This window comes from Spea bombifrons, chromosome 3 (genome assembly GCF_027358695.1).
Source record: "Spea bombifrons isolate aSpeBom1 chromosome 3, aSpeBom1.2.pri, whole genome shotgun sequence".
NCBI classification, from domain to species: Eukaryota; Metazoa; Chordata; class Amphibia; order Anura; family Pelobatidae; genus Spea; species Spea bombifrons.
The window spans coordinates 13,455,889-13,475,384 of record NC_071089.1 but is presented as its reverse complement, the minus strand read 5'-3'; the positions used below and the strand labels follow the sequence as shown (position 1 = coordinate 13,475,384).

The following is a 19,496-nucleotide window of genomic DNA, read 5'->3' as shown; positions in this document are numbered from 1 at the left end:
AGAAAAAAACGAAAACAACTTATGTTCATTTATATATGGACTAATGGTTTTATTTCATTTCATATGAAGCCGCATTTACAAGGTAGAATAGTGGATGCAAGAGTGAATTTGGCAATTTCTGGTGATCTAAGTACTGGTGAGGTGGTTCCGATTTGTTTGAGGCAACACCCATCTATGGTGTGTGTGAGAATGTTTTTTTTTTTTTTTTTTTTTAAGCCCTAATGCGCAAGATGTTTTGAGAACAAGATAGACACCTTAAAAGGGGTATTCAGAAAGCATTAAAGAGTAGATATTGAATATGAAAGAAAACATATACAAAGAAATGAGAAGGTAGAAAACAGATTAGTTATTACACTATAGATGTCCAAAAACAGAGAAAAAAAAAAGGTGTAAACACCAAACTCATCCTACACAACTGGTATTGAAAATAAACGTCGAAAGAGATGCTACCTGGGGAACAAGTCTGACTTGTGTACTTTTTTTTTTTTAACCAGGTTTCCTTACCTTTACTAAATAAGAAGTTGAATACCTGTCCATGTAATATATATATCAGTTTGTATGGAAGGGTTCTTTCTGTACTATACTTTGAGCCTGTCACATCACAGCCAGTAATTGCGTGGGGCTGCCAATGTATATTCCATAGAAGTTACAGCACACAAGCTACTGGTAGTTAAACGTTTTATTTGTTTCAATGTTGACAATAAAAAAGAAAAACTTATCAATACAGAATATATACAGAACATCAATAAAAACATCTTTATTAGCCAACAATCTTTATATGCCAATTTGAACACCACTTACACACATGCCATAAAAACAGAATCCCCAAATTAATATAACATGACCTTGCATTACAATGTGTTGGGCAGAAGGCGATGTGCCAGACATGAAATATCTTTAAAAAAAATATATCAAAGTGGCATTCCACTAATATATACAACTTGGTGCAAATCCATTGCAACCTATTATCACAATATGGAGGTGGTGGTTAGAATTCTAAATTCTAGAATGATACAAAATTTGTCTCTCGTCAGTGAACCCCCTGGCATGTTCGGATGATGCAGACCCTTAGCACTTTCCTAGGATGTCAGCTCCCTCTGCATTTCATTCATTTCTTTCATCTGCAGAGAGAAATAAGATTAGTATACCACTATCACAAGAGGGGGGAAAAACACAACATACATAACACAGCTCAGATGTTTACCTCAGCCTTCTCGTATCGTCCCTTCTTTCTTCTGGTAAGAACCTGTGGAAGGATGAAAAGTGGATCACTATTCATTCTGAGATTGTGATCTGCACTTTTTAGGTCTATATGAATTCCAAGTATCAATTAGCATTAACAGATTGGGAGATGTAAGGTCACAGACTCTGCCTGGTTCACCTGAATCCCACTTCTCAACTCAATAAAACCTAGGTTTCTTCTTGTACTATGCACTCACTGATCACTCTCCTTTAATTCAAAAATCTTCAAAAAAAAACAGGAACCAAAAAAATATTGACAATCTGGGAAATACCATGTAGTACTTTTGTTCATGTCTGATCAGTAAATAGTTATACAGGGAAGTTACCAGAATATACCTTTCCTGCACATTATAGCCAAGTACGTACAAAGAACAGACGCTTTGGGTAAGAAGGAGGGAGTGACAGGACTGAACGGAACTCAGTCGGTTCACTAAGCGAGATATGTGATCCCCACCCATAAAAGCAAGTGCCAGTAAGAAAACTGCGAGTGAGGCAAAGGGATTATATGGTGGGAGTATATATACATGTGTAAGAGTGTAAGCATGAATGTAGATGTGCGAGCGTGTGCCAATGCATATATAGGGGACCCAAGGGGATTTCCCTGTCCCCCTGCTCCCTAAAGAAGGTGCCAGCCTGCCCCTAGGACAAACAAATTGTTTTACACTCACCAGTACAACTATCCCAGCAATAATGGCCAATACAACCACCACAATCACAGCTATGACACCAGCAGTTAAACGTTTCATGGAAATTTCGTGTGCCTTCTCATCAATGTAAAGGATTAAAGGATCCTGAAGAATAACATTTTTGCCATTGACAACAACTGCAAATTTCTCATCTGCATGAATGATGGGGTCTCCCTTTAACTGAGAAGAGAGAAAAAAAAAATTACACGTGAACGCATGTATGGCTGAATAGCGAGTATAAAGGTTGTTCTGCAAGAAACAAAGATGTTTGACATGCAATGTGGTAGCAAACAGATAAAGCTCACTCATGGTTGAAAATTTCATCCGCTACTTACAAATTCCTTTACTAAAGGAATACATTTATTAAGTTCTGGATCTTCAGAAGGCAAGAGATTGCTGCACTCACCATGTAAATTAAAATGAAGGCTTCTAGGAAGTTGATGCACTGCAGAGTACAGTTACAGCTTAAAAGATTATGCAACAAATGTGTTACTTACATCTTTCTCCATGTAGTAGCCAACATCTGCTATGTCCACTTCACCCGCCACCTTCTCAGAAGAATTTTGTTTCAAGTCCACAAAGACGAGGGGATCTTCAAACTGTATATAGGAAGAGAAGAAACAATATTTTAATATCCATACATGCAAAGCTAGACAAGTTTCGGTGACAGCAACCGTTTTACTGTATTGTATTTAATACACATTTATATAAAGGAGAATTCTATCCATTTCATTGATATGAAAATTCAATTATGTTCAACACATGCATCTATACATTTCATTTGTATAAAATGTTGATTACCTCGATATTAGAGATGTACTTTACAGGCAGTTTGTATCTATTTGTAATGAGGTTCGTTAAAGCCCTGCCAAAGGGAAAAAAAAGTGTTAGAAAGTAAATAAATCAGACGATTTTAATGAAAAAAAAATTGCCATAAATGAAAAGGCCATGTAAGCATACTTACGCTTTCAAGTCACTGTCTTGCACATCTGTGGTAATCCGTTTCATTTGCACAATCACCCAACTGTAAGAAAGATTCAGGGTTTATTGATCATTGAAGAAGTCCCAGTAACATATGTATAAATTTAAAAAAAAAAAATACTCACTAAGTTCTGACCAGCTCTGTGCATTTAAAGTTCTCGTCCCCTTTGTCGGTTCTTCTTACACCGGCAGAGTTCACACACCAGCAAGTGCTGGTATAATTGCACTGCCTGGCCTTGAACATGCCATTGGCATCGCACTCTGGGTTGTACAAGCCATCATTGTCAATAAGTGCACCTTCTGGTCTTGGTCGCCTGCCTGCTTTTGTCCCAAGACTTTCTTTCTTCATTAGCAAGCATTTTGGAATCACTAAAAATGCACAGTTGGTAAGTTAAAGCAATTTGTCATTCAGGAGACACTGAGCAGACATATAAAGTGGTGACGGCAGCTTACATTTGGTGCAGTCCACGTTAACGTTTTCGGCACCTATTGGAAGCGTGCATTTGCAGTCAGCAGCAGTTGTACCTCCAGATGCATCACATTTGCCTTGATTGTGTGACATACACTTGCAACCTAGGAGAAGAATACCAGTTAAAATACAAAAATAAACGAAACATCACACACAATCATGTAAGACTATGTGCATGTAGCAGTATGATACACATATCCAACGCAAGAAGCCTCGTAGAATTCTCTGAGGCTATACAACTGCTCTGTTGTGAACAGGTTAACCGACTGACTGCCAGAGGTGTTCAAATCCATAAGAAAAAAAGTTTCCCCAAAAACATTGTATTATACGGAGGCACCTTGAGTGGAAAATACAAGCAATAGTAACACTGATTTCATAGGCTGAAGATAAAAACTAACTTTTTAAATTTAGATGGATACAAAGTTTGGAGTTAGTGTCCGCTTGCCTATGGGTTATGTCACATGCTTTTTACAATCCTTGTAGTCTGCGTAAATGTTGGCGCTATATAAATAAAAAATAATAATCGTCTGCAGTACACCGAGCAGAGACGAGATCATACAAGCATATGCGTAAAGTACGTCAAATTATTCCCATTATAAAAGACAAATCGCTACATGTCATGTTGGCCCGGCTCCTTTTACCATCTGCCCAATAAAGGACAAGCAATGATAACCTATTCCTCTATCAATTAAACAAGGTCTAGTGCCATCTGAAGATCAAACAGCCCAGAGCTGCACGGGTTTGTATTTTAAACTTAATTCTTGTGGCACGGAGATAATTACACTGCAGTAAAATGTACAGATTCTGTGCAAAGTCACCTCAAAAGGTCTTTGTCATGGGGGGGGGAGCTGGAGGTTCCGTTAATACCGAAGCCTTATTTACCAACTACTCAGAAATATACAACGCACTGGACTGACGCAAAACACAGCACAACGTGTTTTTTACTTGTTTTTATTGGCCCAGAGGTTTCTTTAACGTATAATAATGCCACACTTAGATTGATATATCGATCTGCATTAGCAAGCCAACAAGTGAACAGTTGCTTTGGGTATATCCCAGCTAGTCCGAGGGAATATATACATTTCTTTTTATAGAATAATAAAAAAAAGAAACGTTTCTTTACTGGCAAGGTGGTAGATACCTGGAACAGCATCCCAGCAGAAGTGGAGGAGGCTAATGCCGTAAGGGAATTTAAACAAATACTAAGGACAGTGATCCGCCCAAAACAAGACCAAGGACTGATTACTGCCAGCGTCTTCAGGCTGAATGATTCTTATCTGCCATGAAAACATTTTGCGATAAGAAAAAGCTGTGCGGTACTTTGTGAGTCCTCGTGGGTTAGGGGAAAGGGTCCGTCATCTGTCTGTCTGTCTGTCCAGGGTCAGTGGAACAGAAGGGTCATCTTGTGTAGCAGTCATTATCATGGGGCCCAAACTTGGTATTTTATGTTTGTTACACATTTAACCCTTTCCAATAGGTGGCCATAAGCAGCAGCTCTGGTTTGTATGTGGCACTGGGATTTAAAGTGACATAGGGGTAGCTCTTTGTGAACAATTCCTACTATCCTCAGCCAGAGCCACCTGTGAGTAGGGCCAGAAATGACTGTAAGGCCTCTGAAACAAGCCCTGCGCTTTGAGCAATCACGGAGCACCACACACAGGTAGAGGCAAAAATGGCGGCCGTGCCCACTCACGGGAACCGCCCGGCGCCATTTTGAATACGAGCCGCGCCTCACCTGCAACCTGAGCAACACCTGGGGAGAGAACAGCACCCAAACGCCCCCCCACACACCAAAAAAAAAAAATCTTAATTTCGGTACGTGCAGACAGTAGGTATACCAATTCGCACGGCATTACCCCCCCCACACACTTAATGGTACAGTCTGCCCCGCGGGGTCCCTTATTCAGTCGAACCAAGTTTATAGAAGAGCCGCTCGCATCTCCCGGGCTTTAGATAAACGGGAGATTAGGCTCCCGGTATCAGCGTTACGCTGATTACACTCACTGAATCACTCCTGACCTTGTGCAACTCCCGATAACCCGCACCTGTATGATAACGCCTGGCTTATCGATTGGCCCCCGTGTGGGATACGGAGTCAGCGAGAGCATTTCTACACTACAAGAGATGCAGCTCTCAACACCCTCAGCCAATGTATTCAGGCAGGTGGCCGGGTTACCTCGCCCCGTGACAGGTCCTGTCTCAGACTCCTATGGCCACTGGGTTTGGGCAAGTTTCACGTAGATTCTAGCATGATCTGGGCTCAAAGATGGAGTAAAAAGGCGCTGCGGGGGTTAGAACCCCTCTTACCCCATTCAGTAAGAGAGGGCTACAGGGGTAACAAGCTTCATACGGCCAAAGGGGGGCAGCAGTCTTTCAGGGTCCATTAACCCATTATCTGTCTCCTTGGGTTGTAACCACATTGGCAGCCTCCTTGCGAGGGCATGAAACTAATACAAACTATAATATAATACAACTTTAATAAATAAATATAATCTATACGGAGGCTGAACGCGAGGCAGATTTTTAAACAAAAAAAAAAAGCCTCGCAAATACAAGATTGTTTCCTGAAGTTCTCTGGAATCTTGATTTAGATACACTATAACCGGGGCGAAGGGAGTCAGGACCGGGTTACCGAACAGTAGCCACAACAAATGCGCATCCCACCCCGGGAGGCACTCACCTGGAGCTTGGGCGTTTGTGGCGAGGAAGCAGCACATGAGGGCTACCCCCAGACTCAGTACATTGGCGAGCTTCATCGTGACCGTGGCTCTCCTCGGCGCCTTGCAGTCTTCTCTGTCTGTCCTCTTCAGTCCTTTCAGGAGGGCTCACCTTAGCCGCTTCCTACCCCGCCTTCTCCCACAGGTCAGACCGGTCCGGCGGGTTCCTCCCTCAATCACAAACAAGGACGAAACTCGCTAGCCCTTCTCTGATTACACCAACCCCCCTCCGAAACCAGACCCTCCAACACAACCCGCGGGGACTCCTAAGGGGGTCTGCGGCGCGATTAACAACTCAAATCCACGCGTTACGTAATCCAGAAGCGGAGCTCCAACTCCCGCAGCCCCGATCCCCAGTTAGAATCACAATAAGAGCCAAGGTGCCTCACCCCAGATACTTATATAGTTTATTGGAGGGCTGACGTCATGGGTTACCAGGCGAAACTCAGGTTGAGTCATGAACAGCAGGCAGTCACCTTGCCGTCTCACCTGGACATCCCCCACGCATATCTGTCCTGGGTGATGTCACACCGACCCCCCCACACACACACCGAGAGGGAAACTGGCAGGAGGCTGTCCCTATAACCAGTAGAAACCATTACTCACAATCAACAGACTGTTTCACCAACAGTGGGAATACGACAGCTACAAACACAAAGGGTTTCTGCGGAAAAAACACTATGTGCCCCTCCCCCACTATATACACTTTTTACATCACATACTTTCCCAAATAAGGAAGACTATTGTTTTTTATTTAAATCATTTATTTTTAGTGTTTTTATTGAGTGTTAAAAGTTTTACTTATTAGGAGTCTTACTGGGTAATGGCCGAAGGATGTTCTGGGTTAAGTCCTCTTCCCAAATTAATTTTCATTTTATTTGGTGGAGTAGGGCGTTCTCCTTTCAGCCCTCCCCACTGTCGTTTTAAATATGTATAATGATTGAAACACACCCATATATCTGATATGTGTTTTAATAAACATTATTTCCCGGGTCCACAAACGGATATTTAGCCCCTTCCTTCCCTTGATCACCTAGGCCAAAGAAGAGCCAGATCTTCTTGGCCCCCCTCCGAAGAACGAGACCATTGAGGTCTTCAGGGGCATGTGGGATCCATAAGGTCAACCCTACGCCTTTATGCAGCGTTGTGATCATGGTTTTTTTCCTGAGCGTATCTGTAAAATAGCTTTCTTTGTTTTTGTTATGGGAACTGCAATCTCTCTTGCATCACATTTCAAATTACAGCTGCATAAATTATTTGTGACCGCAGCTTTATAATAGGACTGCAGGACAGCAACCTGTCTTTGGCCCCCCAGGCCCTTGTCTGCTAATAGACTTGGAGAAGTATTTCAATATTATGTGGGGATCGGGGGGGGGGGAAGGAACATTGCCTGACATGCCTTGACTATGGCTTTGGTGGATATCAGAAAGCGAAAGATGTTTAATTGTAGAAATAGTTTTGGTTTCAATACAAATACAAAAGAATAAAAGCACTGTTTGTAGCCCCCATCGGCCCCATAAAAAAATGGAGATCTCATTCAATATTACAAGCACTGTTTGTTCTAAATATCACACTATTTACTTTAAATTTGTAACACATCAATATACTACCTTTAAAATGTTCTAAATAGAGAAAAATAATAGATAATTCAGGTATGGAAGAGGCACTCCATTTTAAAGAGGACAGAAAACTTTGCAGTGAAAAGGATTTGTATGTATATATTTTTTTTTTTATTGAGGACTAACCAATTTAGCAATGAATATAATGTAATCGATATTCAACTATCGCTATCCCTGTATAATCCAAGCAGTGTTTCAGCGAGAAAAGATATTCCGTATTCAGTGTTCTCATGCAGGGTCCTCCTTAAGTCCAAATTGATATTCAGTGTACTAATTGTTATGTTCTATATGCCCACCATACAGGGCCGCAGAATGTGATGGAGCTATAGAAATCATAAAATAATAATAATAATAAAATAATAATGTTTATACTAGACTAGATAAAATACAAGACACTCTCCAGTTCTTCAGAGCATTAACCCCTTGTTCATTCTCCTTTTCAATTCTTATCTGTGTTTGTTTGTTGTTTTTTTTAACTCCCTTTTGCCACGGTCTGCAGGGCTAGATTCACAGCTCTTGGTGCCTAGTGGTTAAACAAGGCTACTTGTGCACCCAATAAAGAAACTAACAACAGAAAGTGCAAGGTACCAGGTGAAGGGCATAGGAAGAAGCTTTGAAACTGGTAACACCATGTTCTGAAAGGGGTTGAGGATGTTCAGAAATTAGATGGTTTGTTGCGAGTCGATATGCCTATACTTAACCCACTCGCTTCACCTAATAAGTGTCCCATAGGCACATGCCTAAACTGTGGGGCGAGTCCTGAAATATTCGCAAACCAGGCAGCTGGTTAGGGGTTCGACCAGAAGGACCTTCTGATCCCAGTAACCAAGAGAGTGCAGGAGGGGGATCCTAAAACAGCGTCAATGCTATCAAAGCTTTCTTTCAATGTAAACCAACTGAAACTTTCATTTACCTATCCTATGTTTAATAACATTACCCAAGCAGAATACAACACTAAGTTTTGCATTTATTATATTTATTTTCACTAGGCATGCTGTACCACGGACCCAAAAATATTCCTTAGCCAGGGCGCAACATCCTTACCCAGACAATGAAATCTCATGAGAATCCCTATAGTTTGTTACCATTTGCCGCGTTATCCTTACCCTACTCATGCTCCTTAAAATTTTTTTATATGGACAGCATACCAGAAATGTAAGAACCGGGGTCCACACTATGCAGATCACTCTGGATGATTTGGAATCTCTCTTTTCATTAGTCTGTCAGTTCTGGGTTTGTCATTCCATTTGAATGTACAGTATGTAAGAAGCACTGGGTGATTTCTTGGTGATATATAAATTAAAGATAATTATACTACTAAAAGTTCCTACGGCGTAAGATGTATAAGAGAAGAAACCAGTGGGTCCACACATAGATCCTTTCAAACACCTGCAGGGTCCGTGTCTCCGGAGGGTAAATTCATGCTATACTTTGGCCGGTTTGCCACCTCCTGGAAGCCAGTTTAATCTCCACCCAAGCTCAAGAGTGCTATTTCATCCTCGCCCAATTGCCCCATTTCCGTCTATCACAATCTGCTCTGTTGTCAACTTAGACTGAAATCTTTGTAGATGCAGCTGATGAGACAATCAAAGGTAAAGTAGTTTTGATCTAACTGTTGAATCACAATAGTTTTCTAAATCAAACAGATTAAGCACATGAATTTACCTACTGACATGTTATAGCCTTGTAATCCATTGACATGAAAAGCTTTTTATATGAACTTGAATAAAAATGTTTATTATTTCATGTAATTTATAGGAAGTTCTAAAGGAAAGGGGTGTTGTGTAAGAAATGCTTATTGCTATCTCAAGTTCCCTGGTGGAAAGTTCAAAACAGTTAATTCATTGCATGTATTAGCTTCAGCTAATAACTGAGGCATGTCACCGGCCACTTTATATGGTCAAACACTCCAAAGGATGACTTTAAAGTGATGGAAGAAGGAGCCAGGACTTCTATGGGAAGTAGAAGAGACACCTGCCCCAGACACACAAGTTGAGGAGGTGCATTTGAGCCACCCGGTGACAATGCCATTGTGGCCCCTTGAGCTGGCAGGACTGGAAATGACATCAGTGCAGAGCATGACCTCTGGTCCTGTCCACAACATTTCATAGAATATCCCTTTTGAGTGTGTACGGTTTACTGGAACCATAAAGTAAAAGTCTATGACGCACCTGGCCTCATTTCAAGACCATCCCGAGTTCACGATACATTCCTCTACCTCTGCATTTTGTACCTTCCAGTTACATAAACTCATTAAGCATTCACACACTCACACCTCCTCCTTTTTACCATTCACATATGTGCACACACCTTAAAACTACTGAACACGCAGATTAACCTCCCCAGACTCAGCTCACATAAGGACATGGAAGCAGTTGCCAGCTGGGTTGCTCTTTTTTGGTGTTGGGACATCCTTTTCAATGCCATGTACTCTTTCTGTACATGGGGATGATGGTCAGCAAAGACAAAGTCTGAGATTGTGATCTTACACGTGGTGTAATGTTGAATTAAAGTGGTAGGGGACACTGGCATACATACATACATGGCGAAATATAGTGATAAACCATTTTCTGCTTCTTCACCCACTCCAGTTCACATACACCGAATTATATGTTCACTAAGATTTTCCTTTCTCTAACATACCACACACACACCTCTCTAACATACATTCATTCTTCATTCGTGTTTTTAAACCACAAACGTCTTGCTAATAATTACATTCGCAGCGGTTGTGTATTTAAGAACACTCCTATGATTGCTCATTTTATTGCTATACACTGGTTTAGAAAACGTCACAGTCAGCAAACTCCAGGATGTTGAAACCAAAGCGATCGACCAACCTTACTTTTTATTTAAGAACTTCTGGTGATTGGGGTGTGGTGCTAGCGAGCCGTGCTCTCTCGTTCTTTGAAGTTTGTTTTGAACATTTCTTTTCAGCATTCCAGGTGACTTTAGCTAGGCATTGACGGTATGCGATGAGCACGGCTTTGTTTCAACCTGCCCGCATATCTTCTGTTTAATAAGATGGATTTTAATAAAGATCTCCTGCCCAAACAATGCTGACAGTATCAATGCGGAGCGTCAAACACGATGTGAGCGCTGGCATGCAGAACTGCAAATAGATTTTGAATGAAAGGAAGTTTGAATGGTGTTGCTTTTGACCCTCCTATGCATTGTGACTACACTACCCCTTTTATTAGGTCATACAAAAATATTCATGCTGAAAAAAATATCTTCAAGAGCGCTGGATTTTACGTTTTCCTTAAAAAAAAAGATGACACATTACATTTATTTATATAGATTCCGTACAATCAGTAGAATAATTAAAAATCACACACGATAACAAACTGGTACAAAAGAAGAAGAGGGTCCTGCTCTGGTGGGTGTACAATCTAGTCGATGGATTGCTTGGATGGGTGTGACAGAATGGCCTGTAAAACAAGGCCCCAAGGAAGTCAGAGATGGCTCCAGCCTGGCTGCCAAACAAAGATAGCACAGGCAGAAACTCCATTATGTAAACTAATCCCATTAACAGGATTGCTGCCAGGGCCGGACTGGCCCCCCTGGGATACCAGGAAATTTCCCGGTGGGCTGGCCGGTCCGTGGGCCATTAATGAAATTAAAGCAGCTGGCGTTCACGCATCGTGCAGCCCAATGGCCGTGCCTCAGCTCTTCGCCCCACGGGCGCGGCCATTGAGCGGCGCGGTGCGTGCTCGCCGGTCGTTTACATTTCATTAGGCGGAGGCGGCCTGAATGCCGCACAACGGCCGCTTTCAATCTCGCTCGCATCCGCTCGGCGGCTGTCAAGAGTCCCTCGTGACAGGGAGAGGATCTTCACATGGGAGGAGAGCAGGAAAAAAAACCCCCACAAAAATGTAAGTATTACAAAAAAAATAGGGGGTTTAAGGAAAGCAGATCCATATTCAAGGGAGGGGGGATTGCCTTGGGACATCATTAAAATTAAAAAATACAAAAGGGGAACTACTAGGAACAACGTTTCAAAAGTTGGATGTAGTTAGAAAAATATTAAATTCAGCAGAATAGGAGGAATAGAACCTTTTTGTAAGTGAAGGTGGGCTATATTTTGAAAATCCAACCCATGCTGCCTCATATCACCCTCTCCATATGACATCATGATTACACTTGTGCATTCGTTTTTGTAAGAATGCGTTTTTGTGCCAAATTTTTACTGTTTCGTCTGAATAACTAACAAATGAATGCAACGTTGGCCGAAAGAAACGAAAAACAAATGTCTGCAATACGAAAATCATTGTTTATTTCTTCGTTACCGTGGCCACCATTTAAACTATACTAAGAGGAGTATCTTTTATTTCAACTTCTTCTACGCATTTACTTCTTGTTTTCATGGCAACCCAGACAGACGAATAAGATTTCTAAAAACAGAAACGTTGGACAAATTTCATGTTAACAGAATACAGAGACGGATAAATTTTGTTGAATACGAAGAAAATGTTTTTCCTGAAAACGAACACAAACTTTCCGCCGGCACCCAGGTCTTGTGGTGATTTCTGAGCACTGACTTGACTGCACTTTCCCACTTTTGCATGTGCTGGGGAGCAAGGGCCTTTTAGGGAGATCAGAGGATCTCCTCTGACTACCCCCAACGTACCATAAAATCCATGGAGGTCTGTGCTTTTGATACTGTGACAGTGTAAACCCCAGGGAGATGCTTAGTGTGGCATTTGGGTACAGGTGCTATCCAGATCGTAAATATGGGTCCCTGGGGTGGAGCAATTGGAGAACAGGGTGGGCCAATGCTCCATTTCCCCATTTTGTGGAAATTCCATGCCGGGTTTTTCAGGAGGCAAGAAGTCCACAGGATCCGGTCCGGGATTCCTATGGGGCCGGCATCAGGCACAGGTGCTGGACATTAAAAACCCCTGGAGCCTGATACTCAGAGAGACTGTTGGGGGAAGAGGAGGTTCCCTGTGCTCCCAGGGCAAGGAGAGGCCCTGAAGAAGACAATCCCTGACCCAAGTGAGGCAATACCTGCCTGGACATTTTGTGTGTTGCCTGGGGGAGGTTTTCCAGAGCCTGGCGTAGCTGGGTCTGGCTGGGAGGTTGAGGTAGTGGGCGATTAGGCTGGTCAGTCTGGACCAGCATAGTTAAGTTAGAGAGGGCTCCAATTGGGAGCTAGGTTTTATTTTTATGATTTGGTTTTTGGGGTTTCAGCGGTTAAAATAAAGTGCTGTTTTGTTCAAAGCTGCTGTTCCTGACTCTGATTGCCCTAGAGGACTGTGCTTAGGACCCCTAAGAGTGACACGTATGGCCCTCATGCTATAGGGTTTGTCACAATACATAGACCTTAATCACAGCTCCCACTTGGCCACCTTGATACTTATTAAAGCAGAGAACCGCATATGACAAATCCCGGCAACTGCAACTCTTGCTAGATTTTCCCTGGTTCCTAACCATGTGTGATACACTCGGAGCGTTTGACTTCACTCAGAGCTTGTTGGAGCTCGTTCCATATGGTTGGAACCTGCAGAGCCTCCCTTTGTCTCAGTCTTTTTATCATACATAGGTGAGTTGGAATGCATATAATAGCCGCAAATGTAAATTTCACATTGTCAATTATTATTCCTTCCTCCCACAGAGTTAATCCACTTCCATGAAACTTCAGAATGTGGATGGTGATTTGGTACAAAAAATATAACCTCTAGCGAAACACTGAAAATGACTCGTTTCTGTCAGGTCTTTGTCTAAAGACCCTTGATGGACCCAACCAATAATGAATTAAATAATTGAAGGGATGGGGATCAGACAGGATAGATTTGTAAGACATGTAGTGTTAATGATATGCATAGACCAGGCGTAGCTGTATGTATTGCAGCTCAGGAGAGGATTCAACAGGAACCTAGCCCTGTCTAAAAAGTAGAGGCTTTGGATGGATGCCAGCAGTATAGGTTTCAGGAATGCCTGCTGGCAGGGGCTGAACCCGTAAACAGTGGCAGCGGGGAATGTGGTTGGGCTCAAAGCTAAAGTAGCCATTAGCAAACAGAAGTCATTACTAAAGCGAATTCAATATGTAGCCGTAATCAATACTGGAGTATGAGTAAAGTACAGAAAGTAGTTGGGAATCTCATAGCTAGACTGGAATGGGAAAACAGCGGGTAGGACGGGATAAAAAGGTCAGAGATAAGGAACACAGACAGTCTGCTTGGTTGTAGGTGTGAGCTCCAACTGGCCAGCCTAGGCTTTAAGGGGTTCCTACCTGGCGCGCATGCACAGAAGTCACCAGAAGCCACATTCAGAGACGTTGACCCAACTTTGGTGCCGCAGTGATGTGTATTTCCTCCGCCTCACAACAAATACATTAAGATAACGATTAGCTTTAGCTTAGTTTTTTAGTGGGTGTGAGAGAGTTTTCTTGGTTATAGCCTATTTTATGACATTTTATGGATTATTTATTTGGGCTATACATTTAAATGCATGCATCATAATGTGTATATGCATGTATTCTTGCAGCAGAGCATGGAGTCTCCCAAGGCTTTGTGAAGGACGCGTAGGCCCTTTAAGTTGTCATTAATGATTTCCATATTTATTGCTAGGAATGTATAAGTGTTTGTTATATCACTAGCTTTTTTTTGTTTATATGTTTATATCTTTTTTTTATACTATAACTGCACATAAAAGGTAACCAATATGAGTTATTCCACCACCTTTATTATCAAAATTAAAAATTATCAGTTATGTGTATAGTGGTGCTTAGTGGTATTATTTCATGTCCTCTCATGTTTGCTGTGTGATGAGTTTTTCGTGGGGGATTTTTATTCTGAATGAAACATATGCAAATATGCACAGCAAAAAAGTGGAGAGCTAAAAAAGGCAAACACATTCATATTCCCGGTTACTGCTAGAATAAAAATGAGACTGCAATTTAGGGCCTTCTGTGGACACCATTAATGAGAAACCCGTGTGGCAGGAAGGGCTGCTCAACCACAAGGTTTGGTCAGAATATATATGCACAACAAAGAAAAATATACAGAAAGTAGAGAGCACAACCTAAAAAAGCATAAAGGGCATACAAATTCAGATTCCCAGTTTGCTGCAAGAATAATGACGACTGATAAGTACGGAAAACCAAGCAAGAATTCAGTGTATACCCTGTGAATATCATTCAAAAAACCTTTATAAATATTCGAGATTCCGACACACTATATGGCCTTATATTGCTTAGCCCCTTACTACCTCAAATTACCCCAATCTTCACGAGTCCTATCTAATTTCCCGTGGCTATATCGTGGCTATTTGCAGGTTCCTCATTTGGTGTCCAGACAAGCCTTTAAATTGCATGAAGGTCTCTTTGGGTAAAAACCCAAAGCAGTCCCACCGATTTAGCTCCTTGGTAAGCAATATAGCCATGAAAAATTATATAGGACTTGTTAAACTTTGGCATAGTGATGGTCTAAGCAATATATGGCCATATAGTGTGACCGTATCCCCAATATTCATGCCTCAGGTAAGAGAATAATTCCCACTGTGATTCATATAACTTGAGGGATTATAGGGATCAGGTTCCCTGAATAGGATGGTTAATAGCTACACAATGTACGACCAAGGGACAGATAGGTACTGAACAAATGATTTAGAGACATACACTTATGTTCAAATGTTTTGGGTCATATTTTGTCAATTTGTCATAAATACAGTGCAATAAATAAATGAAGATGAAACTTGGGGTCTTTAATACAGCCTCCAATTTTACAGCTTTTGGGTCATGTCACATTTTGAGTACATAGTTGATTTAATTAGTTAGTGGCTCCAAACAATATTTTTAGACACTTTCCCACTTTTCTTTCCCAAAACACACTGGTTCTAATTGTGCATAGAGGTCCATATTAATAGAGTTTATTCACCAAAGGACAGGATGTCTATTGGCATTGACGGTCATTGACAATCTAGAATATGATAGCACCAATCAGTGCATGGATCAGGACTAATCTAAACCGAGGCTCATTTTTCAATTTGTGAAGCTGAGAGGTGACTTAACAAAATATGCACTAAAAAGTTATGTAATATATACTTTTTTGTATATATTTAAATCATAACATTATATGAATAAGTGTGCACCATATCTACAGCTTCCATTATGCATTTGTACCTTTCCGGGGTAGATTACTGACATCCTGATGTTGCCAGAATACAACTCATGATTCTCAGCCACCTTTTTGGCAGTCAAAGCCACCACAAGACCTTTAATTCAAAAATAGCTCCAGGGCAACTTGTAGGTCAAACCTGTGTATAATTCACCTTTTTTTCAAACCTGTGTATAGACTATAAAGTATTGGCATAAGGACCTTTCTCTTTTATATAGCGGAAAGTATGTAGACACCTGGCCATCACACCTAAATGAGCTTGTTGGGCATCCCATTCAAAAACAATGATCATTAATATGGAGTTGTACCCAACCTTCTTTTAAGAAGATATAAGCCTCCACCCTTCCGTGTGTGGAGTGGACTTTGGTGTGTGTTTTTGTGTCCCCATTCATCCAGTAGAGCATTCGTAAGGTCAGGCACTGATGTTGGACAAGAAGGCCTGGCTCTGTTCCAGTTCATCTCAAAGGTGTCCGATGAGGTTGAGGTCAGGGCTCTGTGCGGCCGATCAATTTCTTCCACACCAAACTCATCCAACCATGTGTTGACGCACCTTGCTGTGTGTACCGGGATGCAGTCATGCTGTTACAGTCTGGCGCCACAAAGTTGGAAACATAAAATTGTCTAAAATGTCTTTGTATGCTGGACAATAAGTAACAAAGTAAGGATAATCATGACAGGGTATTAGTAACATTTAACAAACTTATCACCGCTGTGCTGACACAAAATACTTGCAACACCATCAGCTTCGCTTGTTGTGAAATGTAAGCAAGCATCTAGCGCCACCTGCTGTTCCATATGCATCCCTGCAGGCCACGGTACCTATTTGAGTATACCGGTACTTTTTTTACAGAAGTTTATTTACAGAACATACAACAAACAGAGCTTGAATATAATATTTTACAGTTCACTATCTACACAAAGCTTGTAGTCTGCCTATTATATGACTCCTAAAATTTCCTCAGTAGAAGAAAATTACTTTGGCACATGCCCAGGGGAGGGCTGGCAGCCTAAGGCCTGGGGGGCAAGTCTAGTCAACTGGCCCATTGCACCATGAAAGCGGCTGCGAGCGACATTGAAAGCGGCCGTCGTGCGGCAGTCACTCCACCAGTGCCTAATGAAATTAAAGTGGCCGGCGTGCAAACACCGCATGCCTCAGCTCTTCATCACACCCCTTTTAAGACGTGGGAAGAGGAGCTGAGGAATGGCCATTGGGTCTGACAGCCGCATGATGCAGGGGCGTACCTAGAGTATTTGGCACCTGTGGCAGACCCTGTATGTGGCACCCCCCCCACACACACTTTAAAACTGCATAGTTTCTATGGTTAGGCAAACATTGACAGGGGTACAGCATATTTGTTATCATTATATACTTAGGGATTACGCAGCACCACCGTCAATGTGTGCCTATACATTGAGCCAGACACTGACAACCCCTATCACTATATACTAAGCCAAACATTGATGTGGTGTAGGCTTACCACTTTAGTGACTGGCATAGTATATAGTAGGGATGCACCGAAATGAAAATTCTGGACTGAAACTAAAAATTCAGCATTCACTTGGCCAAAACAGAAAAAAAAAACAAAAAAAAAACACTTTAAAATCCTTTATTAAAAGTAACACCAAAATTAGACAAAAAAATCAATAATAATATTAACACACACACACACATATATATATATATATATATATATATATATATATACACATATATATAACAACAATCACAATCCTATCATGCCCAGGTTCTAGCATGTGCTGGCTGACTTAGCATGATAGGAGTGTGATTGCTGTTTGCAATTATATATATATATATATATATATATATATATTAATACTGTCATTGAATTATTCTGTCCAATAAAAGTGTTAACACACCGAAGTTGGACCAAAAAATAATTTATAACAGCAATCACGCTCCTATCATGCCTAGGCAGCCACTACATGCTGGAATCTGGGCATGAAAGGAATGTGATTACGGGCAGGGGCGGGCTGGGCCGGGGGGCAGGGGGGCAATTGCCCCCCAGGCCGCCCTAAATCCGGGCCGGTGGGCCGGACGGACGACCGGCAGACAGACATTCAATGCGGCTGCGGCCGCAAAGTTAAAAACTAAGCGGCCGCGAGCAGGATTGAATGCAGCCGTCATGCGTACCTGGCGGGGGAGGGAGGGGGGCGGTCCGCCCCGGCTGCCGCTCATCTGAGGGGTGCCACCATGCCGGCACGCCTCCAGTTTCTGGAGGCGTGCCGTCATGGTGGCACCCCTAAGATGAGCGGCAGCCGGGGCGGACCGCCCCCTCCCGTTTCGGTGCGCGCGGCAACAACACTGAAGCCACGCCCAACATTTTCCGCGCTCAGTGCACCGGAAGGACAGGAAGAAGAAGAAGTAGAAGAAGAAGAAGAGGAGGAAGAGGAAACGTGAGAGTGAAAGAAGAAAAGGTAGGAGAGAGTTGATTAGTAAGTGTGTGAGAGTGATGGGTGTTATGCTGAATGTAAGTGTGTGAGAGTGATGGGTGTTATGCTGAATGTAAGTGTGTGAGAGTGATGGGTGTTATGCTAAATGTACGTGTGTGAGAGTGATGGGTGTTATGCTGAATGTAAGTGTGTGAGAGTGATGGGTGTTATGCTGAATGTAAGTGTGTGAGAGTGATGGGTGTTATGCTGAATGTAAGTGTGTGAGAGTGATGGGTGTTATGCTGAATGTAAGTGTGTGAGAGTGATGGGTGTTATGCTGAATGTAAGTGTGTGAGAGTGATTGGTGTTATGCTGAATGTAAGTGTGTGAGAGTGATTGGTGTTATTCTGAATGTAAGTGTGAGAGTGATGGGTGTTATGCTGAATGTAAGTGTGTGAGAGTGATGGGTGTTATGCTGAATGTACGTGTGTGAGAGTGATGGGTGTTATGGTGAATGTAAGTGTGTGAGAGTGATGGGTGTTATGCTGAATGTAAGTGTGTGAGAGTGATGGGTGTTATGCTAAATGTAAGTGTGTGAGAGTGATTGGTGTTATGCTGAATGTAAGTGTGAGAGTGATGGGTGTTATGCTGAATGTAAGTGTGTGAGAGTGATGGGTGTTATGCTGAATGTAAGTGTGTGAGAGTGATGGGTGTTATGCTGAATGTAAGTGTGTGAGAGTGATGGGTGTTATGCTGAATGTAAGTGTGTGAGAGTGATTGGTGTTATGCTGAATGTAAGTGTGAGAGTGATGGGTGTTATGCTGAATGTAAGTGTGTGAGAGTGATGGGTGTTATGCTGAATGTACGTGTGTGAGAGTGATGGGTGTTATGCTGAATGTAAGTGTGTGAGAGTGATGGGTGTTATGCTGAATGTAAGTGTGTGAGAGTGATGGGTGTTATGCTAAATGTAAGTGTGTGAGAGTGATTGGTGTTATGCTGAATGTAAGTGTGAGAGTGATGGGTGTTATGCTGAATGTAAGTGTGTGAGAGTGATGGCTGTTATGCTGAATGTAAGTGTGTGAGAGTGATGGGTGTTATGCTGAATGTAAGTGTGAGAGTGATGGGTGTTATGCTGAATGTAAGTGTGTGAGAGTGATGGGTGTTATGCCGAATGTAAGTGTGTGAGAGTGATGGGTGTTATGCCGAATGTAAGTGTGTGAGAGTGATGGGTGTTATGCTGAATGTAAGTGTGTGAGAGTGATGGGTGTTAT

General features: G+C 42.1%; 2 protein-coding genes across 2 annotated transcripts in view; one reads left to right on the top strand and one right to left on the bottom strand.

The window, feature by feature from the left end:
- The window catches only part of CALM2 (calmodulin 2), a 186,015-nt gene that overhangs the window by 92,679 nt on the left and 73,840 nt on the right, over nucleotides 1-19,496 (top strand). The gene's annotated exons all lie outside the window — the stretch shown is intronic.
- On the bottom strand, nucleotides 665-6,453 carry EPCAM (epithelial cell adhesion molecule). The gene is made up of 9 exons (XM_053461084.1): nucleotides 6,059-6,453; nucleotides 3,363-3,482; nucleotides 3,035-3,278; nucleotides 2,893-2,952; nucleotides 2,730-2,793; nucleotides 2,426-2,527; nucleotides 1,911-2,108; nucleotides 1,205-1,246; nucleotides 665-1,121 (listed from the first exon to the last, which is right to left on the bottom strand). The coding sequence occupies exons 1-9, from the start codon at nucleotides 6,132-6,134 to the stop codon at nucleotides 1,080-1,082; spliced, it is 948 nt and encodes a 315-aa protein (XP_053317059.1). The 5' UTR covers nucleotides 6,135-6,453; the 3' UTR covers nucleotides 665-1,079.

What these genes read in the sequence shown, in the direction of transcription:
- EPCAM (XM_053461084.1), bottom strand. Translation starts at nt 6,134, where the DNA reads ATGAAGCTCGCCAATGTACTGAGTCTGGGGGTAGCCCTCATGTGCTGC. An exon ending in CACAAACGCCCAAGCTCCAG is followed by an intron (nt 3,483 to 6,058) that starts GTGAGTGCCTCC and finishes TTCTTCTCCTAG; the next exon opens with GTTGCAAGTGTATGTCACAC. An exon ending in CAAGACAGTGACTTGAAAGC is followed by an intron (nt 2,794 to 2,892) that starts GTAAGTATGCTT and finishes TCCCTTTGGCAG; the next exon opens with GGCTTTAACGAACCTCATTA.